Source organism: Vipera berus, assembly GCF_964194415.1.
Source record: "Vipera berus genome assembly, chromosome: 8".
Lineage (NCBI taxonomy): Eukaryota > Metazoa > Chordata > Lepidosauria > Squamata > Viperidae > Vipera > Vipera berus.
Genome location: NC_138211.1, coordinates 16,303,537 through 16,324,929, shown reverse-complemented (window position 1 = coordinate 16,324,929; position 21,393 = coordinate 16,303,537). Strand labels below are relative to the sequence as shown.

The window sequence follows — 21,393 nt, the reverse complement described above, 5'->3', positions numbered from 1 at the left end:
GGATATGAGCAATAATAAAAGAGTTGGAATGGCCTATATAAAGGAATGTTTTAAAAGAATGAAAAAAAATGGAAATAAATGTGTGTTAGCTTGAAGGAAATAGGGATTTTAAGTAGTATACTATCTTTTTATTTTATTCTCATTCTTATTCTTTTTCTTTCTCTTTTGGGTCTTATTTATTCCTTAAGAAAGGTGAAAGTATTGGGTTGGATTACATGAGAAAAACAGATTTTAAATGTAATTAATTCTGAGAAAACCCTAACTGGTAAAAATGTTTAAAGCATTGTGGTAAAAAAACAAATAAGCAAGAACTTTAAACAGGATATATGACGTGAAAACCAGAATGACTAGATAGAAAAGGAATATTATATTGATGTGATTATAATTTATAGAAATATTAGAAATTTTTTTACCTAATTGTCATTTATTAAAACAATAAGAACTGTAATAACGTAAGGTTGGTAAAAGAAAATAGTATGGGGAAAGAGGAAATCATCTAAAGTTATCATGTGGATTATAGATTATAGAATTTAATTGTTAGTGAATGTTTGTTAAATGTAAACCCAGACAACGCATTTTTTACCAAATATTAAGGTGATTATGTTAAAAAAAATTAATAAAACATTTTTTAAAAAAAGAAATAAAAATTTGACTTATGACGATTTTTCACACTTATGACCAGAGTCACATGATTTACTTTCAGATGATTGGCAACTGATTCATATTTCTGACTGTCACAGTGTCCCAGGGTCATGTGATCCCCTTTTGCAACCTTTTAACAAAAAAGTCAATGGCTGGGGGGGGCGTGGCCAGCTCAACGTTGCTCAGGTCAGGGGGGCTCATTTGGGGGGTGGAGTGGGTGGGGCTGTGGTATGGATCCAGGGGTCTCCAGTGGAGGGGGTGGGAGTGGGGTTGGCACCAGGGCATGGTCCACCGGAGGACCCTCCCTGTTCCTCTTGGGCTGTGCATGGGATCCCAGATGATGGTGCGTGCTGCCCAGAGCCCTGAGCAGCAGAAGGCAAGCACCCAGCCTGGCCCTTGAGCTCCCAGGCACTAAGAACCTACAGCTCATCCCATTCCAACCCCACTTCCCCGAGGGGGCGCCTGGTTGAGCTTACCTCAAGGTTGCTGGTGGTGCAGTTGTAAAGAACTGTAGCAAAAAAATTAGCCAAACCAAACAACAAGCATCAAAGGACAATTTCAGGTAAACCCAAACCCCCTCTTTCTTTGCAATAATTCATATCTGATTCTTGGGTTATTTCCCCTGCCATATAAATTTCGAAATATCCCTCTGCCATTATTTCAACAGAATATCAGTGGCAGTATTGGTAATGTTTGAAACAGGAAAAGCATCTTTGACACAACATTCACCTTGAATACAGAAATCCCACCCAATAATAATAAAAGCAATTCATCCCATCACAGTACATCTTTTTTAATACCATTCCAGAAAGGCACATAATTATTTTTGAACAAATTTGTGTCTGAGTTTGTTAACATAACCCCCAAGGATTTCACCTTTTTCTCAAACCTAAAACCAAACTTTTCAGTCAGTATATCATTATCCTGTGAGGTCATAATCTTAATCAGCACTGATGTTTTCTGCTTGTTTATTTTAAAACCAGCCAAAGACCCAAATCATCAGCAAAGTCCATCAGTTAATAAGTTCCCTTGTTAACATTTATAACTTTTATTTTCCCATCTTTCTGCCAAAATTGCAGCGAACCTTCATTTAATAAGAGTTTGGTCTGTAATTCTTTATCATCATCATCCTGACCCTCCTTCAGAAGTAACACAATATTAGCTTCTGTCTAAGTTGTGGGTATCTTTCCCCCTTGTAATATAACATTCATTACATTCTTTAATAGCTGCAGACAATCATCTTCAAAACATTTATAATGTTGACTTGTAAGTCCATCTGGCCCAGGGGCTTTGCCTAATTTTATTTTTCTTACATGTCCATAGGTGACTTTTGCAATTCAATGTCTTTCTTTCTGATTGGACTGAATATCTTTTGGTCTTTTCCAGAGATTTTTTATTCTCTAACTGATTATATTGTAAAAAAATAACCCTTCATAGCTGCCTTACTACCCTTCCAGACAGTTTTTAGGTCTGTCCCGTTTCCTAGATTATTATCAAAATAGTCATGTAATTTCTTGTTAGTCCTTTACAATTGCCTCCATGAGTCTACTAGCATAATATTGTCCATCATTTCAAAGAATGTCTTTGGTAATTTACCCTGGGAGGGTTTGATCCCCTTAATAGATGTTCTATCCCAAAGTGGTAAAGTCACTTCGGATAGAACGTAAGGCAATTTTCCAATCCCACAACATAAGCTAATTTTCATATGAAAAAGGTGAGAGTTGGCCCATAAGATACTCAAAGAAATTGCTTTTTCCCTCATTTGGCACATACAGACCAATGAGTATTGATTTTGATCCATTAAATTCAATTTCCACCATTACAAATCTACCATATTCATCTGATCAAAGTAGCCTAGGTTTAAATTGGGGTTTTTTGTGTGTGTGTGTGTGTGTGTGTGTGTGTGTGTATATATATATATATATATATATATATATATATATATATATATATATATATATATATATATATATACACACACACACAAACACACACATATATATATGTGTGTGTGTGTGTGTGTGTGTGTGTAAATTTATTGCTAACAAAGAATTAAAGGGAGACTGATATGCATTTCAAACTTATTTGTTCTCATCAGTCAGCCATACCCTTCTGAGAACAAATAAGTTTGAAATGCATATCAGTCTCCCTTTAATTCTTTGTTAGCAATAAATTTACACAAATATGAGCTGTCACTACTGTGACTACTGCCTGTTGATGGCCTTGGGTTAGGCTGAAACAGGAAATAAGATTTGTCCAATGTTTGGGGCCTAGCAAGGTAATCTAAATACTTAACAAACATTTAAAACATATATATATATATATATATATATATATATATATATATATATATATATATATATATATATATATATATATATATATATATATATATATATATATATATATATATATATATATATATATATATATATATATATATATATATATATATATATATATATATATATATATATATATATATATATATAATTTAATTTATTAATATTTCTATTATATATATATAAAATATTTCTGGTCTTGTTTTTAATATGTGTTTCTTGAAGACAGATTATATCAGCATAAAGTTTTCTCAAATAGTGAAATACTGTTTTAGGCTTAGATGGGGTTTTCAAGAAGAGATTGGACATCCATTTGTCTCTAACGGTATAGGGTCTCCTGCGCTGGGCAGAGCTTGGGAGAGAAGACCTCCAAGGTCTCTTCCAATCCCATTGTTCCATGTTCTATGACTGCTCTTGGTTTCCTACAACTGACAATAGGTCTGTAAATATATTGTGGGAGCTACAAAATGTGGCAAATGCTGATTATCAGAGGTCTCCAGGGACAGGTCTGGCCCTTAAATCTGGCCCTTCTTTCTTTATTGCCTACTTTCCAAGAAAAATAAGACTTTAATCCCAGTGCAACAATGCTATAAGTGTATTTGAAATGGCTGCTGCCAGTTATGGAATATTGTGGCTTGCCAAGGAGCCGCGTCTTCTCGTTTACAGTAAACATCATCCTCTTATCCAGATGAAAACATCTTACTGACAGCCCATGAATGACAAAGGAAACTTTCTTGTCTTTCCTATTCCATTGACGTTGTGATTCAGGAGGACTTTCAGCCTGCAAAGTCTGTGCCCAGAAATATATTTTTAGTTTTTCTTGGCTTGTAAAGAAGTCTCTATCAACTGATGAATGGGGTGAAACGGATATTAACTTCCTGGAGAAAATACTTCTCTGAGGTTCACTGCCTGACTTTTTTTTAAAAGGTTAAGTTGCAAAAAGGAAGAATGATCCAAGCATGCTTTGAATCATCTGCAAATCTATGGTGGTCTATCCTAGACTTTCCAAAGAATTTTAACATTTAGTTTACTTGGGTATCTTTTTCAAGGTCCAGTGTGATATAAATTAAGATGTTGAATTGGACTCAGGATAGCCATGTTTAGGTCTCCAGTTACCATGAATGACTTTGGACAATTATTATTCTTAGCCCAGACTAATTCCCAAGATTTGTGGTGTGAAGATAAAATGAGAAGTGATGTCACTTGTGTGTCTGTGTGTGTGTCTGTGTGTCTGTGTCTGTGTGTCTCTGTGTGTGTGTGTGTGTGTAAATTTTTTTGAATTGCTGACAAAGAATTAAAGGGAGACTGATAATTCAAATAATTCTTTAATTCTTTGTCAGCAATTCAAAAAAATTTACACAAATATGAGCTGTCAATATTGTGACCACTGCCTGTGGATGGCCCTGGGTTGGGCTCAAACAGGAAATAAGATTTGTCCCAGGTTTGGGGCCTAGCAAGGTAATCTGAATACTTAGCAGACATTTAATATATACAGACACACACAGACACACACACACACACACTATTAATCTTTTTCAGCCAAGCAGATATAAATTCCTCCCCATGTCTTTTTATTTGTGAAATATTTCTGGTCTTGTTTTTAATATGTGTTTCGTGAAGACAGATTATATCAGCATAAAGTTTTCTCAAATAGTGAAATACTTTTTTATCCTTAGATGGGGTTTTTGAGAAGAGATTGGACAGCCATTTGTCCCTAATGGTATAGGGCAGGGGTAGGCAACCTTGGCTCTTTTATGACTTATGGACTTCAAGTCCCAGAATTCCTGAGTCAGCTATGCTGACTCAGGAATTATGGGAGTTGAAGTCCATGAGTCATAAAGCAGCCGAGGTTGCCTACTCCTGGTATAGGGTCTCCTGCCCTGGGCAGAGCTTGGAAGAGAAGACCTCCAAGGTCTCTTCCAATCCCATTGTTCCATGTTCTATGATTGCTCTTGGTTATCTGCAACTGACAATAACTCTGTAATTATATTATGGGTACCACACATGGGGTAGTTCTGATACTCAGAGGTCTCTATGGACAGATCATGGTTCCAAAGATTTAAATCTGGCCCTTATTTCTTTATTGCCTACTTTCCAAGAAAAATAAGACTTTAATCCCAGTGCAACAATGCTATAAGTGTATTTGAAATGGCTGCTGCCAGTTATGGAATATTGTGGCTTGCCAAGGAGCCACGTCTTCTCGTTTACAGTAAACATCATCCTCTTATCCAGATGAAAACATCTTACTGACAGCTCATGAATGACAAAGGAAACTTTCTTGTCTTTCCTATTCCATTGACGTTGTGATTCAGGAGGACTTTCAGCCTGCAAAGTCTGTGCCCACACAAATATTTTCTGTTTTTCTATCACCTGATAAGTGGGGTGAAATGGATATTAACTTCCTGGAGAAAATACTTCTCTGAGGTTCCCTAACATTTTTTTTAAAGGATAACTTACAAAAAGGAAGAATAATCCAAGTATGATTTGAATTATCTGCAAATCTACTGAGGTCTATCCTAGACTTTCCAATGAATTTTAACATTTATTTTACTTTGGCATCTATTCCAAGGACCAGTGTGATACAAATTAAGATATTGGATTGGACTTGGAATAGCCATGTTTAGCCCTCCATTTAACATGCATCTGACTGGAAGACTTTGGACAATTATTTTTCTTAGCCCAGACTAATTCCTAAGATTGGTGCTGTGAGGATAAAATGAGAAGTTATGTCACTTGAGCTACATGGAGGAAATGAGGAAGATTAATGTAAGAGAATAAAAGAGATTCTTGAATATAGCTCTTATGCAGCAATTTTCTTAGATTACATTGATGAGTTTTCTCTTTATGATTCTTCTCTTTGACCAAGGTAATATAATTTGATTTAGTTCCTAATAACTCCTAGATTATGACAGTAGAGAATAAGGGACCAGCAAGATTGTTGGGGGCAATAAGCTGACTTTGTAAAAATGCCGCTTGGGGGGGGGGAAAGCCCTAATAAGCAGGCATATACATAGAATGAAGGCTATTGCTAAGCACATTGATTTGTGCTTCTTAGATTGTAAGCCGCCCTGAGTCTTCGGAGAAGGGCGGGATATAAATGGGATTTTAAAAAATACAATACAAAAATCAAAAGAAAAAAAAGATAAAAAGGAAAAATATAATTGTTCTAAACTATCTAAAAAGGATTAGAGTAAACATGGCATTCTGTACAAATTATAAGACAATATTTGGCTATTGTCAAGGAGAGAAAAAAAGATTGATCCAATAATTATCAAAGGGGAGAAATATGTGATAATCTAGACTTTTCCTTGGCTACCAACATACGTGTGATTATTTCTACTTCAGAACTAAAATATAGAGCTACAGAGAGACAAATTAATGGAGGAGAGTGAGGTTGTTCACATGAGTCGCAGGTAGGAGGAATGACCTCAATCCTGGAATTTTGTATTTTTTAATCTCTTCATTATTTGATCACTTTAAAATAGAACCATGTTCTCACTTCAAGTAAGCTCATTGGGTAACTCATTTTTAAGATGATTGAAAAGAAAAGCTTTTCCTCCTTTTTTATATTATTAGAGAAGAATTTAGAAATTTTAGATCAGACTCAGCATCAAACTGAGATAAGAAAAGCATTAAAAAGCAGGTATACATTTGCAGAAGCATGCATACATTGCAATAATGGTTTATCATTTATCCTGCCCTTGAACAGAAAGGTTAAATTCAGCATAAGATGTGGTTTGCTGCTACTTTTATAGCTCTTACGCTAGCAGGCATTGCAATTTTAATTAGTCTGGAGTTATTTCAAGAGAGTGATGGTGATGGTAAGTGCAGACGTTTGGGGGAAAAAAACCAAGGTGGCCACCCAAAGAGAGCTTCAAAGGCTCTCATACCTCCTTTTTTCTAAATGAAGAGATGGTGTTTTGCCTTTGTCCTCTTGGAATGAAGCTGCTGTTTCTACTGTGAACTTTCTTTCCCACAAAATTGCCAAACAGACTAATCAAAAGTAGATTTTCCTCTTTTCTTTTTCGTTCACCAAAGATTTCTGCTTTGCCTTTAACAGGAGGGTGGATAGTCTTTATTCTGCCTTTATAGATTTCTATCTCAGTTGGAGACAAAAAGAGAGATTATAAAGAAAAAGTGGGTCTTCTTAAGGCAATTGAAATGATTCTCTCTGCTCTGTGATTCATCTCAAAGTTCCCCTTCAAATGGCCTTTACAGGATAACAGGGATCATGGAGATCTTCTAGTCTATCCCCCCGCTAAAACAGGAGATCCTGTACCATTCCAGGCAAAGGGTTGTCCAATTTCTTTTGAAAAACTTCCCATGTTGGAGCACCCACAACTTCATAAAGCAAGCCATTCCACTGATTAATTGTCCTCACTGTGGATGGATATCATTGCAGCTGACGTTTGCATCAACATGTAAATCCCCTGTTGCAGAAAATGGAGGGCCTGTTGAGAATCTATTATGGCACAGAGAAGTTTTTTTCCCCTGTAGTGAAATCAGGGATTCCTCAGGTAAATGCACTGACATGGATTCAGTCAATGCTAGCAATATTGAAAGGATGCTAGATTGCTCCAAAAGTGCCTCTTACTCACAAAATACTGCAAAAACCAACTCTTGGCATTTAAGACCCCATGCACAAGAGGCCCCAAATTTAGTTGCATTAACATGTAAGCCAGGGATTGCTCTGCTGTGACCAATTAATCACCTCCTTTGGGCTTTTGCTTTGGGGATGCCTTGAACGAACCCTCCCAGCTGTCATTTTTGGAGTGACATGCGCTAAGCCACCTGGAAAACTGCCCTCCAGTAGTATTGTTACAACTCAGAATTTATACAAATCTTTTAGCAAACACCTTCTCATATAAGGTCATGAATGAAACTGAAGGACTCATTCCTTGCTTCTCATAGTCAAAGGGAGAAGAACTCAGGTTGGCTGGAAAGCAGGAAGAGGTTTCCTGTCTTCAAGCCAAATTCAGCCTCCAAAATGATCCAAGTTCTCTTGGTAACTATATGCTTAGCAGTTTTTCCATATCAAGGTAAGATGTTCTCTTTGGTTCCCTTGTTCAGAATCTTACTGCTAAAAGACTATTGCACACAACAGATTGCTATGTTGTTGGTTTGGGTTTTATTTTTGACAATTAACCAAACTTTGCTCCACTTCAGTTTCTACAGATTAAGCAAAAGAATGCTCTCAAGGATCACATTTGTTCTAAAGTTACATAAATGGTTTCTTGGAATTTGCTTAAATTTTGTCAAGCCACGAGCAGATCCTAAGAAAGAAAAGTCCTAGAGATTTTCAGATGAAAAACACGTTCATGTTGGAGGGAATGTTTTCCAATGATGTGAGTTTTAAAAACTGAAGAGGACAGAGAGACAGAGTTTGTTGCAGGAAAATTTCAGAAAGCAAAAGAAAAAAAATTGTTTTCGGTTTTAACTTTCTTTCAATAGGTCAATTAGGCATCCTGAAATTAAACATGCATAATATTTAGCCAGGGACATGGTGGCTCAGAGGGTAAGGATGGTGAGCTCATCGATCAGATGGTCGGCAGTTTGGCGGGTCGAATCCCAAGTGCCGCGTAACAGAGTGAGCGCCTGTTACTCGTCCCAGCTTCTGCCAAACTAGCAGTTCGAAAGCACGTAAAAATGCAAGTAGAAAAATAGGGACCACTACAGTGGGAAGGTAACAGCGTTCTGTGCGCCTTTGGCGTCTAGTCATGCCGGCCACATGACCATGGAGATGTCCTCAGACAAGCACTGGCTCTTCGGCTTTGAAACGGAGATGAGCACCAGCCCCTAGAGTTGGAAATGACTAGCGGGGGAACCTTTACCTTTACCTTTACCTTTACCTAATATTTAACCAAATAAATGCTAGTGCTATTGTTGTTACAGAGAATCTTCAAACTGTGCTCAAGATAATATGACATTAACTTTTCTCAGTGTAAGATTCTGAATTATCCTAATTTTTTTCTTTCCTCCTTCCCTTTTACTCTGCAAAAAACTAGGACAGTCCCTTCTGAAATTCTTCCCAAGTTCTCCTTCCTTCTGTGAGCTAAGATACATTTTACATGCCAGTTAACCAGTCTATGGCTATTCTTCCTGTCTCCCAAGTCATTCCCACATATCATTACAAAGAAGGATACTCAATAGATTCATAAGTTGCCAAACACAATTAAGGGTTAGAGGCTCACTGCAGTAGCCCTGTTTGTTTGTTTGTTTGTTTGTTTGTTTGTTTGTTTGTTTGTTTAAATAGCAAGGAAAGATGGGGATGCCCTTAACAGGAGTAATTTATGGAGAACAATGTAGGAAAGAAGAAAGAGAGATAGAAGGGAAATTGCTGCTTATTCTGTGCTTTAAGCAAGAGAGGAATAGTAAGCTTGCTTGCTAGTAGGTGGAGTTGAACCCCTCCCATGATTCTGGGAGCATCAGGTACAAATGGGTAGGTACTTAAATAGGTATGAGAAAGATGTATTCTTCTGTCTGGGGCTACCCATCAGTCTGAGAAGACACATTTCCAGGGTCAAATGTTTGTTTCTCCCTCCCTCCCTCCCTCACACACACACACACACAAACACACAGACACACAGACACACAGACACACACACACACACACACACAAACACCAGTGTCTCTGTCTCTCCCTCCCTCCCTTTCTCTCTCCCTCTGTCTGTCTCTGTCTCAATTCTTTAGGTGTTTGGCTAGCAGTTTCTTTCCTGTACCCTGTGGTTATTGATATTTGAATTTATTGTTTTGTTTCCACTTGCAATTATAAGCACAACTTACCCTGTCCTTTCCATTAATCTGCTAACAAATCTTGGTCTCAGTTGTGATTGTACATCCAAGCGTACCTGCAGTTGTCAGACTGCCACATTTACAATATAATTTAAGGAACAAATATCAGGTGACCATGCAATGTCCATATGGGGACCAACTCTAAATTTTTCAGCTATTGGTCTAATTCTGAAATCATTGAATTATGGACATGTTATTAGGTGCTTCAGTGATAATTATGATGCTGTGGACTCTCCATAGATTCTTTTGAAAGTGAAAGAAAAGAAAGTCAGCAAAAGTATTACGATGGCAGTGAAGTAGCATTTCAACTGAAAGGAATTCCAAATAAGCTGCATTTGCATAGAAATCTAAGTTTGCCTAGGTTTTTGACTAATGGATATGCTAAACCATAATGCAGTATGGTTTACTGAATTGTATGAATCAGATTATTGTGATTTACAGGTTCTCATCTTATCACTCAGTGCACAAACTATTTATTTTTCTGATTATTCAAGCTCTGAAATGTTTCTTTTGCACCCGCACAAAGAAATGTCTCCAGTTAGACTTCCAGCTCCCAGACATCATTCATCAAATTGCATTCCCAATCTGGATTTCTGTGCTGTGTCCCGCTGAAAAAAAATACGTTCTTCACTGATAACTGAATAACAAATTGTGTTGTGGATATGAAATTGATAGAATAACATCCCAAAGTAAACCAAACCTTCTTTTCATTTTCCTTACGAAGGAAGCTCTAAAACCCTGAAATCTGGGAATGTTAATGATTATGAAGTAGTGAATCCACAAGCAGTCACTGGATTGCCCAAAGGAGCAGTTAAGCAGCCTGAGAAAAAGGTAAGATCTTTGTTTCATCAACAAATTATTTCTTGTCGGCCCACAAAACATTTGATATTCCTTTCCTGCCATCTAATGGTTATTTGGATTTTGCATTGCAATCTATGTTCCTGTTTGAAATATTTATTTATTTATTTATTTATTTATTTATTTATTTATTTATTTATTTATTTATTTATTTATTTAACAAATTTATACTGCCTCCCAATTCACACAAAATTGAGGAGACTCCTGGCAACTTACAAACAGAATTTCCTAATATTAATAGATTAATATAACTAATAAAGTGTTGGGAGACACCCAGCCGTACAGTGAGGAGGGATCAAGAAGAGAATTAGCCTTGAGTCATTTCATAGCTGCAACAGATCCAGCACAGACATCCTCTCCACCCCACCCCCCCCAGGAAATTCCATTTAGGTTTTTCTATCTGTTCTGAAGAGAAGGAAAGCAGTCTCGGGAGATTCCAGTATTATAGGCAGAATACAGTAAAGTACTTAATTGAAACTCTGCATGTCTACATGCATCACATAGAAATATAAAAGATATTTCTAGATATGGTAGTATAGTGGTTACAGCTCAAGATTAGTTCTAAATACCAGATTCATGTCTACCACGGGACGACTTTTGAGTTAGTCTCTCTGTCCCAGATCAACCTCATTCACCAAGATTTTCAAACAGAGAATGAGATCTTGAACTTATGCAGGAAAGTTAAATTAAGATCTTACAGTTCAATGCACCAGATGAAATACTCTAATAATAATAATCTAATAAATAATTTGATTATCGCAAAGTATTCATTAGATTTAAATTAATACAGATGTAGTGTATTAAGAAATTACACATTTTATTTGCCTACGTAAATGTTAAGAAGTAAAACTTAAACTCTTTGCTTTTCAGTATGAAGACGCTATGCAATATGAATTTGAATTGAATGGAGAGCCAGTGGTCCTTCACCTGGAAAAAAATAAGTATGTTAACTCAGAAATTCTCTTAACTTTATTAGGACAATGTGGAAAAGGTATATTCCTGGACACAATCTAAGAGAAATAATACCTGCTCCATTCTTTTTATACCAAACAAGATACTTAAAATGCCATTATACGGTGGTTGTAAACTTATTATAAAATTATCTCTGTCCTACATAATTCCTGACATAGATATCCTCTTCTTTGCATTCTTTCCAGAGGACTTTTTTCAAAAGATTACAGCGAGACTCATTATTCCCCAGATGGCAGAGAAATTACAACAAACCCTCCGGTTGAGGTAGGGTCTCACTTTTAAGAGTCTTACTTTTAGGAAGTAAATTGAAACAAATGTTTCTGCACAATTTTACAAATATAGAAGAATGAGACCAGGCTACTCAAACAAGAAGGGCTGTATATGTATGAAGTATCTTATATTGATATGTGCTTAAAAGGATGTATGGATTGTTAAACCCAGTTTGTTTTACTCATTGAATTACCATGGCTGTATTTCAATCATCCAGTTCTTTCCTACTGGTTAAAAGCCAACATTTTGGGAAGTGAGTTTCACAAATAGATTTATTATGAGAACATCAGGTATGTAAGATCTATATTTTCATTTTTAAACCAGACTACAGGGATACATGCAAACTCTTTTATTTGTAATACCAAAAGTGAGAACAATTCACTTTGCTCCTGTACAGAAATCCACTTAATATCTTTCATATTAAAATGGTACAGAAAGTGGCCCTACCAGATGCAAAAAAATTACAGCATTAACATGCTTCATATTGGCTCCATGCCCCCAAATTGATCTAAAAGTGCATTCTGTGTCTATTTCTGGCTTAGCATCTTCAAAGGTCACACAAATTGCTCCTTTGTGCCATCAGTGGGAGTCCCCTGCAGTGTGACTTGATTTATGCATTTATTCTATGTTCATTTTGCAACAATCAATATTAAGCAGGTCTTCTGTCCCCCTGAATCAAAATTTTCTGAAAAAATGTTGTCTTAATATTTCATTGATGTTCTGGAATACATAGGAACTGTACTTCTGCTCATCAAATCACACTACAAACATGTTTTAACCATTGTAGTCCTCTTGCCTCCCTGCAGGATCACTGCTATTATCATGGACGCATCCAGAATGAGGCTGACTCAACTGCAAGCATCAGTGCATGCAATGGTTTGAAGTAAGATAGTCTCTAATCTTTTATTTATTTTATTAAGAATAATATACTGCTCTTGGAGTTCTCACAGTTAAAATGAAGGACATCCTCAGTTTTTCATGCAAATTAGTTGGGTGTGATCCAAGACTTCTTCAGGATTAAGACAGACTTTGGTTGAATACCAAGAAGAGCTGCTGCCAGCCAGTAGAGACACTGGGGTGCTTAATGAGATCAGTCTCAATGAGCTTCCAAGCCCTGGTCTCCTTTCCATATAGGAGGTGATGTTACAGGTAGAGAAGATAAGTAGGTTTCAGATTGCATACCTTGCTAGAAAGTGTACAGGAAGAGGCAAGCAGACATTTCAGTTCTACCCAGAAACTTTTTCTTGAGCCACTCTGCACACTCTCTCCAGCCAACTAGATATCTTGGCCACATAAAGATCCCAAAATTCAGAAGGTCCCTATCAATAGTCAGAATCAACATCCTCTCAACATCTGTTACTGAAGGAAGACACTGAAAGATCCCCTTTGAACCACTGTGTCCATGCAGTGGAGGACTAAATGAAAAGATGGAACAGAGCAGAATAACAACAGAATAATAAAGGAAAAACAGAATGACAGAATAATAGCATTGGAAGGGACTTGGAGGTCTTCTAGTCCAACCTCCTGCTCAAGTAGGAGACCTATATCATTCTAGACAAATGGCTGTCAATCTCTTCTTAAAAAGCAGTAGTGATGGAACACCAACAACATCTGAATATAAACTTTTCCACTGGTTAATTGTTCCAATTGTGAGAAAATTCCTCCTTAGTTCTGAGTTGGTTCTCTCCTTGATTACTTTCCATCCATTGCTTCTTCTCCTGCCATCAGGTCATTTGGAGAATAGGTTGTCCCACATTTTTTATGATAGCCCCTTAAATATTGAAAGATTATCAAGTCATCTCTACTTCTTCTTGTCACTAGCCTGAATATACCCATTTTCTGCAACCATTCATCCTCCAGCTCCTTGTTAGTGTGCATTCTTATTCTTGGTTGTTACTCCTGTTATTCTGCATTGACTTCTCTATGAAGATGCTTGCTAAGAATTCTTATTTCCATTATTTATTAAATATCCTGGTTATCCTTACTCTTATCTTAAATTGATATCAGACTAATCTGATTTTATTTCCTTGACCACAGCCAAGTACTGTTCTATACTTTGTAAAGTAAATTGCAGTATTCTCTCTAATTCTTTTTAGATATTTTACAACAGTTATATTTTTCCTTTTTTATCATAATTAGTTGTGATTCTTGAGTTTTATCAGTAATATATATGATAATATAAAGTATTTCACCCTTATGAAATAACGTTTTACACAAAAACAGAATGTTTCAAATGGCTTTAGGGTTGTATTTGTATAACTAGAAACTTTATTTTTTTTAACATCCTAGAAAATATACAATATTGGGTTCCATGCCAAAATATGTCCAAACAATAGTGTACACATATTTTGTGGTTGCATTGAGTGTGTGCAATCTCTCATATCTTTCTGATCATAGCTGTATCTCTGAGAAATATGAGAAAGCGATTTGAGTGCTAAGGAAAGAAAATAAAACATTCAGTGAGTGTTAAAAAGGGATTCAAAAACATGAGGTTAGTTGAAAATGGGTCTCAGAGCTGAGTTTCATTGCTCAACTAGGTAACATCATAAGTGCAGTTATCTCTGAACTAACAATATTCTTTTCTCTTGCTTCTCCATCTTTGACCACCCTTTTCCACATTGTTTCACAGAGGATATTTCACGCTTCGAGGGGAGACGTACTTAATTGAACCCTTGAAGATTCCCGACAGTGAAGCCCATGCAGTCTACAAATATGAAAATGTAGAAAAAGAGGATGAGGCCCCCAAAATTTGTGGGGTAACTGAGACTAATTGGGAATCAGATGAGCCCATCAAAAAGGTCTCTCAGTTAGTTGCTACTTCTGAAGTAAGTCTCATAGTAAACATGGTTTGAGACCAGATATTCATTTACTTGTTTAGAAAATATAAAGTAAGGGAGAAATTCTTTTGGGGAGGGGTGATAGATAGAATTCAAAAGGGAGGAGCCCCATTTCTATATTTTTATTGTAGCCATGGCATAAAAGAATCAATGGAAACTTGAGGAACAGAAAATACATCTTCCAGGCTTATAGCATTTCTTTGATCATACAAACTTAGTTTGGAGATTTGAATCAAAATGGATCTAAATGAGTTTCTAAATCATCTCCACTTTCCAAGTCAATTTTGAAAAGCAATTAAATTATCAATGTGGATGCCTCTTTTTTGCATGCAGAGAGGAATTGGGATGGGGGAGAAACTGGTTTGAAACATTTAATGGTTTTGAGATGTCTGATAAGGCCATTACATAACTGTGACCCCATTTTCCAATTTGATTTGAATCATCAAGTTGTATTGTCAATGACTGGGTGAAAAGTGACAATTTGAACCTGGTCACAATTGACCCTTATGCTCTCAATATTTTCCTCTTTTACTGGAGGCACAAAAATTAGAAAACAAAATATTGCATCCAAAGTGACAGTTCATTCCATCTTTTTGGTGGCAAAGGTTGAAACTGGCTGAAAAATCTCAACTGATTTTATTAAAATATTAAAATTGACATGGAACAACAGCTGTTGTTATAATGGAATACCAAAACACAAGTGAAGATGCCAAGTGAAGTCTGGTTTGTCTTTTGGCTTCATTGTTTCTGGCAATTCAAGATTCTTTATCCTCAGCAATTTGTGGTTATATACATTACATTTAACTGATCCTTAATTGGTCCTCTATCTTGAATGTTCTTGTCTCAATGTCAGATCATGATCACTTTATTCAGACTGGGTCTTGTGCAGCAGAGTTAAGAAAGTTGCTGTCAGAGAGCAAGGAGAGAAATTGCATTCTAGATTTAGCAATTTGGCCTTGTAATTCTGTATGCTGAAAAAACATGAGTACACTTTCCTAGGGAAAAAAGCAAGTAATGCACACTCACACATTCAGGTCTTAGCAAAAGTGTACTTCATGAGCAATCTGGGTACTCTAGTGCTGGAATCCAACAGTGGAATGCAGGAGAGAGGGTCTCTTTCCCAGCGAAATAAGAGACAGATCAGAAATAAGTCCTTGGATTGCAGAAAGAAGCCTGGAAGGGATCCTCCCTAACAACTTCACAGGGTGTATCTCATGGTTACACAGAGTGTGCTTTAGTCTGGCAAGATTCCCGTCTGTCTGAGAACAGCAAGAAAGAAACTGCTCTGAGCATTTAACCATGTTTTCTTGTTCCTTGTGCCTGATAAGTCTTAAGCAATATTTCAGTAATCACTTTAAAATTACATCACTCAAAAGGCACAATTCTTTGGCCATTAAGAGTGAGTTCAGTGGGTCAAAATGTATGAGTGCCTCCCCTTACCTTGTCTTTGATGCATAGTGAGAAATGATTGGAGGCCAGGTCTAATTGGTTCCATAGCATGACCACATTACCGTGTTTCTCATGTGATTGGTTGGGATCCTTTGTTTGAGAAGGGGAAAGAAAGGTGAGAAAGTTATTGAAGCATCATTTTGACAGGGTGAAAAACAAGTCAAAGAGAGCAATTTTCTCATGTGCCTGTTCTTATTCCTATTAAATTCTGTTCAGAATTAGGTATTCATATATAGCTTTATCTTGACAATCCATTGAATAATGTACTTTTTTCTTCAAAACTTTGTCAGCACATGCTCTAAGTCAGAGTTCCCAAACCTTTCCAGCTTTGAGGACAGGTGAGGGAGAGGGGATGGTTCCACGTGAACAGTGGGGTCGTGTGTGTACCCAGCTCTATTCATGAGAGCAGTGGGCACACACACCCACTCATGTAAACGGAGCACACCCACTCATGCTTGTTCACTGGTCATGCAAGTGGAGATGCAGGTGCTCACCTGCCGCTTCCATGGACCAGTTCTGAAGGGCTCAAGGCCCAGGGCTAAAATTTTAACAAGCTGTCTCCCTATAAATGTCTTCTTGAAAGAACCAATATTTCTGAAAGTTGGCCAGAGAGTAAAACAAGCACTTTTCTGAATATCTGAGGTTGACCAATATTCTTGTTGGCTGTTGGGAGCAACATGTTTAAACAGCCTTTTGTTTATTGTTCTGTTTAGCAACAACGTTTCAACCCAAGATACATTGAGCTTGTCATAGTTGCAGACCACGCAATGGTAAGTATCCTGAATACCTTTCCATTTTCATTCTGCATTGAGCACAGCATTTCGTTTTGGCCTTTTTTAATGTGGGCATTTTTCAAGAGATTAATACACATTCTAACTGACTTTCTCTTAAAATGTGCTTTATCATAAACTTTGATATTTTTGTTATTGGACCCAACCAATATTTACAAAGTTAAGAGTCATTCGTAAATATACTCTAATTTGCACATTTGGTATTTCTGGATACCATCTAAATTTATTTTTATCCCACACTGGTTAAACAGTTCTGTAGGTTTCTTTGAAACGTTCCCACACTCTGTTTGTCCAAGCTGACAACACACAAAGAATAAGATGTATAGTGAGGAATGTTTATCTCACACATCTCTGAACATGGAAATATAGCATCCAATTTAGGAAAGCATTTCAGGAGGCTGACCAAAATTTTCTCCAACCATGAAAGAAGCCCATGTATGCTGCTGAAAAGTTTAAAAATCTTAATATATTAATGGGACAAATGTAGATTTAAAAATCAGCAGAAAAGAATTCTTTGGACTGCTTGGATAAAAATTATTACATCAACAAATTCATAGAACCTTTCACTGATATGTTCTTTCTGTCCCTCCTTCTTTCCCTTCTTTTTATAATTATCATCTCATCTTAACATTTTTATCTTTTCTGTAGTTCACGAAACACAACAGTGATTTAGCTGCTGTAAGAACATGGGCACATCAACTTGTCAACAATATAATTGTGGTAAGAACACATGGCAAATATTATTTTGCTTGTTGATTTTAAATTTCGGTCAAGCCCAGCCGAGATTTTCATTGTGTTAACATAACAAACTTAACCAGGTAAAGAGAGTAGATGGTTTTCTAAAAGAATGGTGTCTTTTGTGGCTTTGAGTGATGTAAAACTAGGTTATTTGGCCAGCTGGTGATCCAGCATGTGAGGCCATCCCAGAAAATGGGTTAATTCAGTAACTAAATTAATAAGCCTCTAATGGAAATAGAGTCATTGTGTTGGGAGGATGCAAATCCAAAAGTGTTGCAAGAATTCAGTCAGAACTTTATCTATAACTGGATTCTTTTAGGGCTGTGGTTAATGGTTCTGAGCTTGGAGATTAGAAAATGATGGACAGACTCAGTCTATTCCAAGCTCAGTTGATTATGAAAATGATCTCTGAGAAGAAACCTTGAGAGAAGAATACAATTTGACTGGGATTGTGGTACTTAGGAGGAGATACAGTCATATTGCACTCTCCGATTAGCCTTACATTTTCACTATTGATGATCAGTTAGAAACAGGGAGAGAACAGGAAGATTGAGGAGTCAACTCTCCTGTTAGTCCTCCTACTCTTTTTCCTGTTTGCAGAAAATAATCACCTGCTTCTTTTTATCATGTTATTTATTTCTCTTGCTTAATAGATTATTATTATTCCCTTGGTGAAGTCCTTGGTGCTCTGAGCTTGCTGCTTTGGTTACTCATATAGAGTAGTCAGATAATGAAATGTCTGCAAGGTAACCACCAAGCTGAGACATTACTAAGGACTCTATATATCAGGGAATAGGCCAATGTCAATTGCTTTTTAATATTGAAATGTTTCTCAAGGTTTACTTTTGTTTGAGTTTCTGATTGATGCCATGTCCACCTGACAGTTTTACAGAGATTTGAATGTTCATATAACCCTGTCTGCGGTTGAAGTTTGGTCCAGTCGAGATTTGATTAACGTTCAGTCAGCAGCAGGTGTTACTTTGGACTTATTTGGAAAATGGAGAGAGAGAGATTTGCTGAATCGCACAATGCATGATAATGCTCAATTACTCACGTATGTCTCATTGTGGGGGTGGCTGGGAGTGGAGGGTTATGGGAAGGTTAGTGCTTGCATAGAGCTTTTGTTCTATGCTGTATGCTTTGAACCACAGGTCTGCAACCCGCGGCTCCAGAGCCACATGCGGCTCTTTCAGCCGTCTCCTGTGGCTCCCAGTCCTCTGCCATGTGCAGTCCCCCCAAAAAAAAAAGTGGGACTAAAAAAGTTCAACCAATCAATTCAAATATGCAGGGTAGGTGCATATCTCGCCTTGGCTCCACTCTTCAGTCAAACCCTGTTCTGCGCATGCGCGCATGTACGCGCATGTGCACACATTTTTTGCGGCTCCCAGTTTTTCCTTTTGTGAGGAAACCGCTTCCGAGTGGCTCTTTCACTGTTTCAGGTTGCTGACCCCTGATTTAAACCATGCATGAACAACATTTCTGGGTCAAAGTCAACCACTTATAATATAGATGAGAGCTGGCTTTGAGAAGTCCTTGAATGATTGCAGGTGAAAAACCTGGATTTAAAATTCAAACTATTATGACTATCCTGCTATACTTTTGCTGTTCTTACACATATATTTTTAATTCAATTAAATAATGTATTGGTTCCCATTCTGCACCAAGTAAATGAACACTTGCATTATACAAAAGCATACAGAATGCTATTACCTTCTCCAAAATGGTACCTATTTACCTACTTGTGCTTGTGAGGTTTTGAACTGCTAGGCTGGCAGGAGCTGGAGCAAGTAACGGGAGCTCACTGCATCAGGCAGAACTGTCCACCTTCCAGTCAACAAGCCCACTGTCTTAGCTGCTCAGTTCCTCACTCCATCAGCCTATATATTGTCGTACAATTTCATGAGTGGGAAACTGATATGTTTAGTGTCTTATGTCTGTAACATATTGCACAAATAACAATTGTGTTGTGAGCAATCCTACAGGATGCTTGCATAACAAGTAGATCTTATGAAATAGGGACTAGATGGAGGACAGATCTAAGTGCAAGGGAGAATATTAAAAAAATACCCCCCAAAAATATCTGTTTTCTTTTTCCCACAGATGGTGGTTTGACTTGACATCCAATCACCCTTCCCAAAACCATCTAGTCTTCAATAACTCCACAGCTAAATTGATAGACAAAATCTATTAAATAAATATGTATTTGGGGTTTGCATAGTTAATGGAATTAAATTAAACCAAATGGGCTGGATTCAGACAACATGCTAACCCCTCTCCCCAACCTCATTCATGCTAATGCCAGCCAAACTCAACATATAGTGAAAAATATATCCTGAATATTTTTAACAGACCTGCTTAGTTAAATGGCTTTTGAGACTAGAGCCTAAAATGAATTCCAGCATTCTGAAAACTGGTAGTAACTGAGGACAGGTCGAGGGGTTTGGAGAAATCCATACTTATGTATGACCTAAGACTCCATAACATGCTTCTATCTTCTATCAATTTTATCCTCCTCCCTTTTCTTATAGAGCCATTAACCTCGATGGTAACACTATAGGACTTGCTTACAATTGGGGCATGTGCGACCCGGAGCATTCTGTAGGAATTGTTGAGGTTAGTAGAAAGGATACCTGTTATCTATTTGTACTCAAGTGAAAACTTACATACAGACAAAAAGTCTTTACAATTAAAGTCTCTTTCTTATTTTTGATCCACGTCATTTTCATCCATATTTATTTGCAGATTTGACATCTCCAGGTCCTGCCTCAACTTAATGGCATTTTGGCACAGTGCATTCTAGAACAAGCTTTTTTTATGCAATGAGCTATATGTCAAGGATGAGAATATATTATAATGTTTCTGGATCAGTCAAACTGTGCTCTGATTGGCAAACGAGCAGGTCAAAGCATGTTACAACACTTCCAAATAATGCTTCTGAACAATATTCTTAGTAATCCTAATGACAAACATGAATCACCCCACTTTCATTCCAAGAAATTTAGTGTCTAGATCGCATATGACTGAATTCTAGTACATTGAGAAAACAAAACAATAGTAATCTACTTAAAAAGAAAAAAAAATCCAGTAGCTAAGGTGATGCTATGCATTTATTGAGAAAGAGTAAACTTAGCTTTTTGTTCACAAAGAAAGAATGGAGAGACATGGCAAAAAACAAAAGTTATACAACAAAACTCATGAAGTTTTGTTTCTTAATAAGCAGAGTTAGGATCCTGGTAGTAGGAGGTATCCATAAGCCTGCTTGCTCAAGAAGGTTATTTTATTCAGAAAGAGCAGCTCATTCTTAAGTCTGTTTAGGATGGCTACCTTCAATATCTGAAAATGCGAGCTTGTAGCAAAAGACACTTCAGTTTTTGGACTGAAGTTACCTGTAAGTCAGGGGTGTCAAACTCAATTTCATTGAGGGCCGCATCAGCATTGTGGTTGCCCTCAAGGGGTGGTTGGGTGTGGCCAGGGTGGGCATGTCCTACTGGGTGGGCATGGCTGGAGTGTGTGTGGCTGTTTTAGTAACTGAATAAATGCAGACAGCAAATGGATGCATACATTTTGTTCTTCTCCTGTGCTGTAGCTTCTGTGTATGTTCTGGAGTCTTGGTGGGCACACATACTGTATATTCAGAGAAGGTAGAGCAATCCTGAGATGGTATCCTCAACTTAAAATTGGTCACTTGGTCACCAGTTTTAG

The 21,393-nt window shown here is 37.1% G+C and overlaps 1 protein-coding gene and 1 long non-coding RNA gene across 4 annotated transcripts in view; one reads left to right on the top strand and one right to left on the bottom strand.

Moving 5' to 3' along the window:
- LOC308671405 overlaps positions 1 to 21,393 on the bottom strand; it is a 35,172-nt gene that overhangs the window by 5,171 nt on the left and 8,608 nt on the right. The gene's annotated exons all lie outside the window — the stretch shown is intronic.
- LOC308671398 (zinc metalloproteinase-disintegrin-like protein H4 subunit A) overlaps positions 7,861 to 21,393 on the top strand; it is a gene marked incomplete at its 5' end in the record, with an annotated part of 130,741 nt that continues 117,208 nt past the window's right edge. The window contains 10 exons of one of the 3 annotated variants that reach the window (XM_081333554.1): positions 7,861 to 8,023; positions 10,501 to 10,607; positions 11,505 to 11,575; positions 11,792 to 11,870; positions 12,683 to 12,759; positions 14,506 to 14,701; positions 16,876 to 16,932; positions 17,602 to 17,673; positions 18,576 to 18,745; positions 20,220 to 20,304. In XM_081333554.1, coding sequence (XP_081189680.1) covers positions 7,861 to 8,023; positions 10,501 to 10,607; positions 11,505 to 11,575; positions 11,792 to 11,870; positions 12,683 to 12,759; positions 14,506 to 14,701; positions 16,876 to 16,932; positions 17,602 to 17,673; positions 18,576 to 18,745; positions 20,220 to 20,304 — 1,077 coding nt within the window. The remainder of the gene's footprint in view (positions 8,024 to 10,500; positions 10,608 to 11,504; positions 11,576 to 11,791; positions 11,871 to 12,682; positions 12,760 to 14,505; positions 14,702 to 16,875; positions 16,933 to 17,601; positions 17,674 to 18,575; positions 18,746 to 20,219; positions 20,305 to 21,393) is intronic. The other 2 variants (XM_081333551.1, XM_081333553.1) reach the window with 2 other exon arrangements.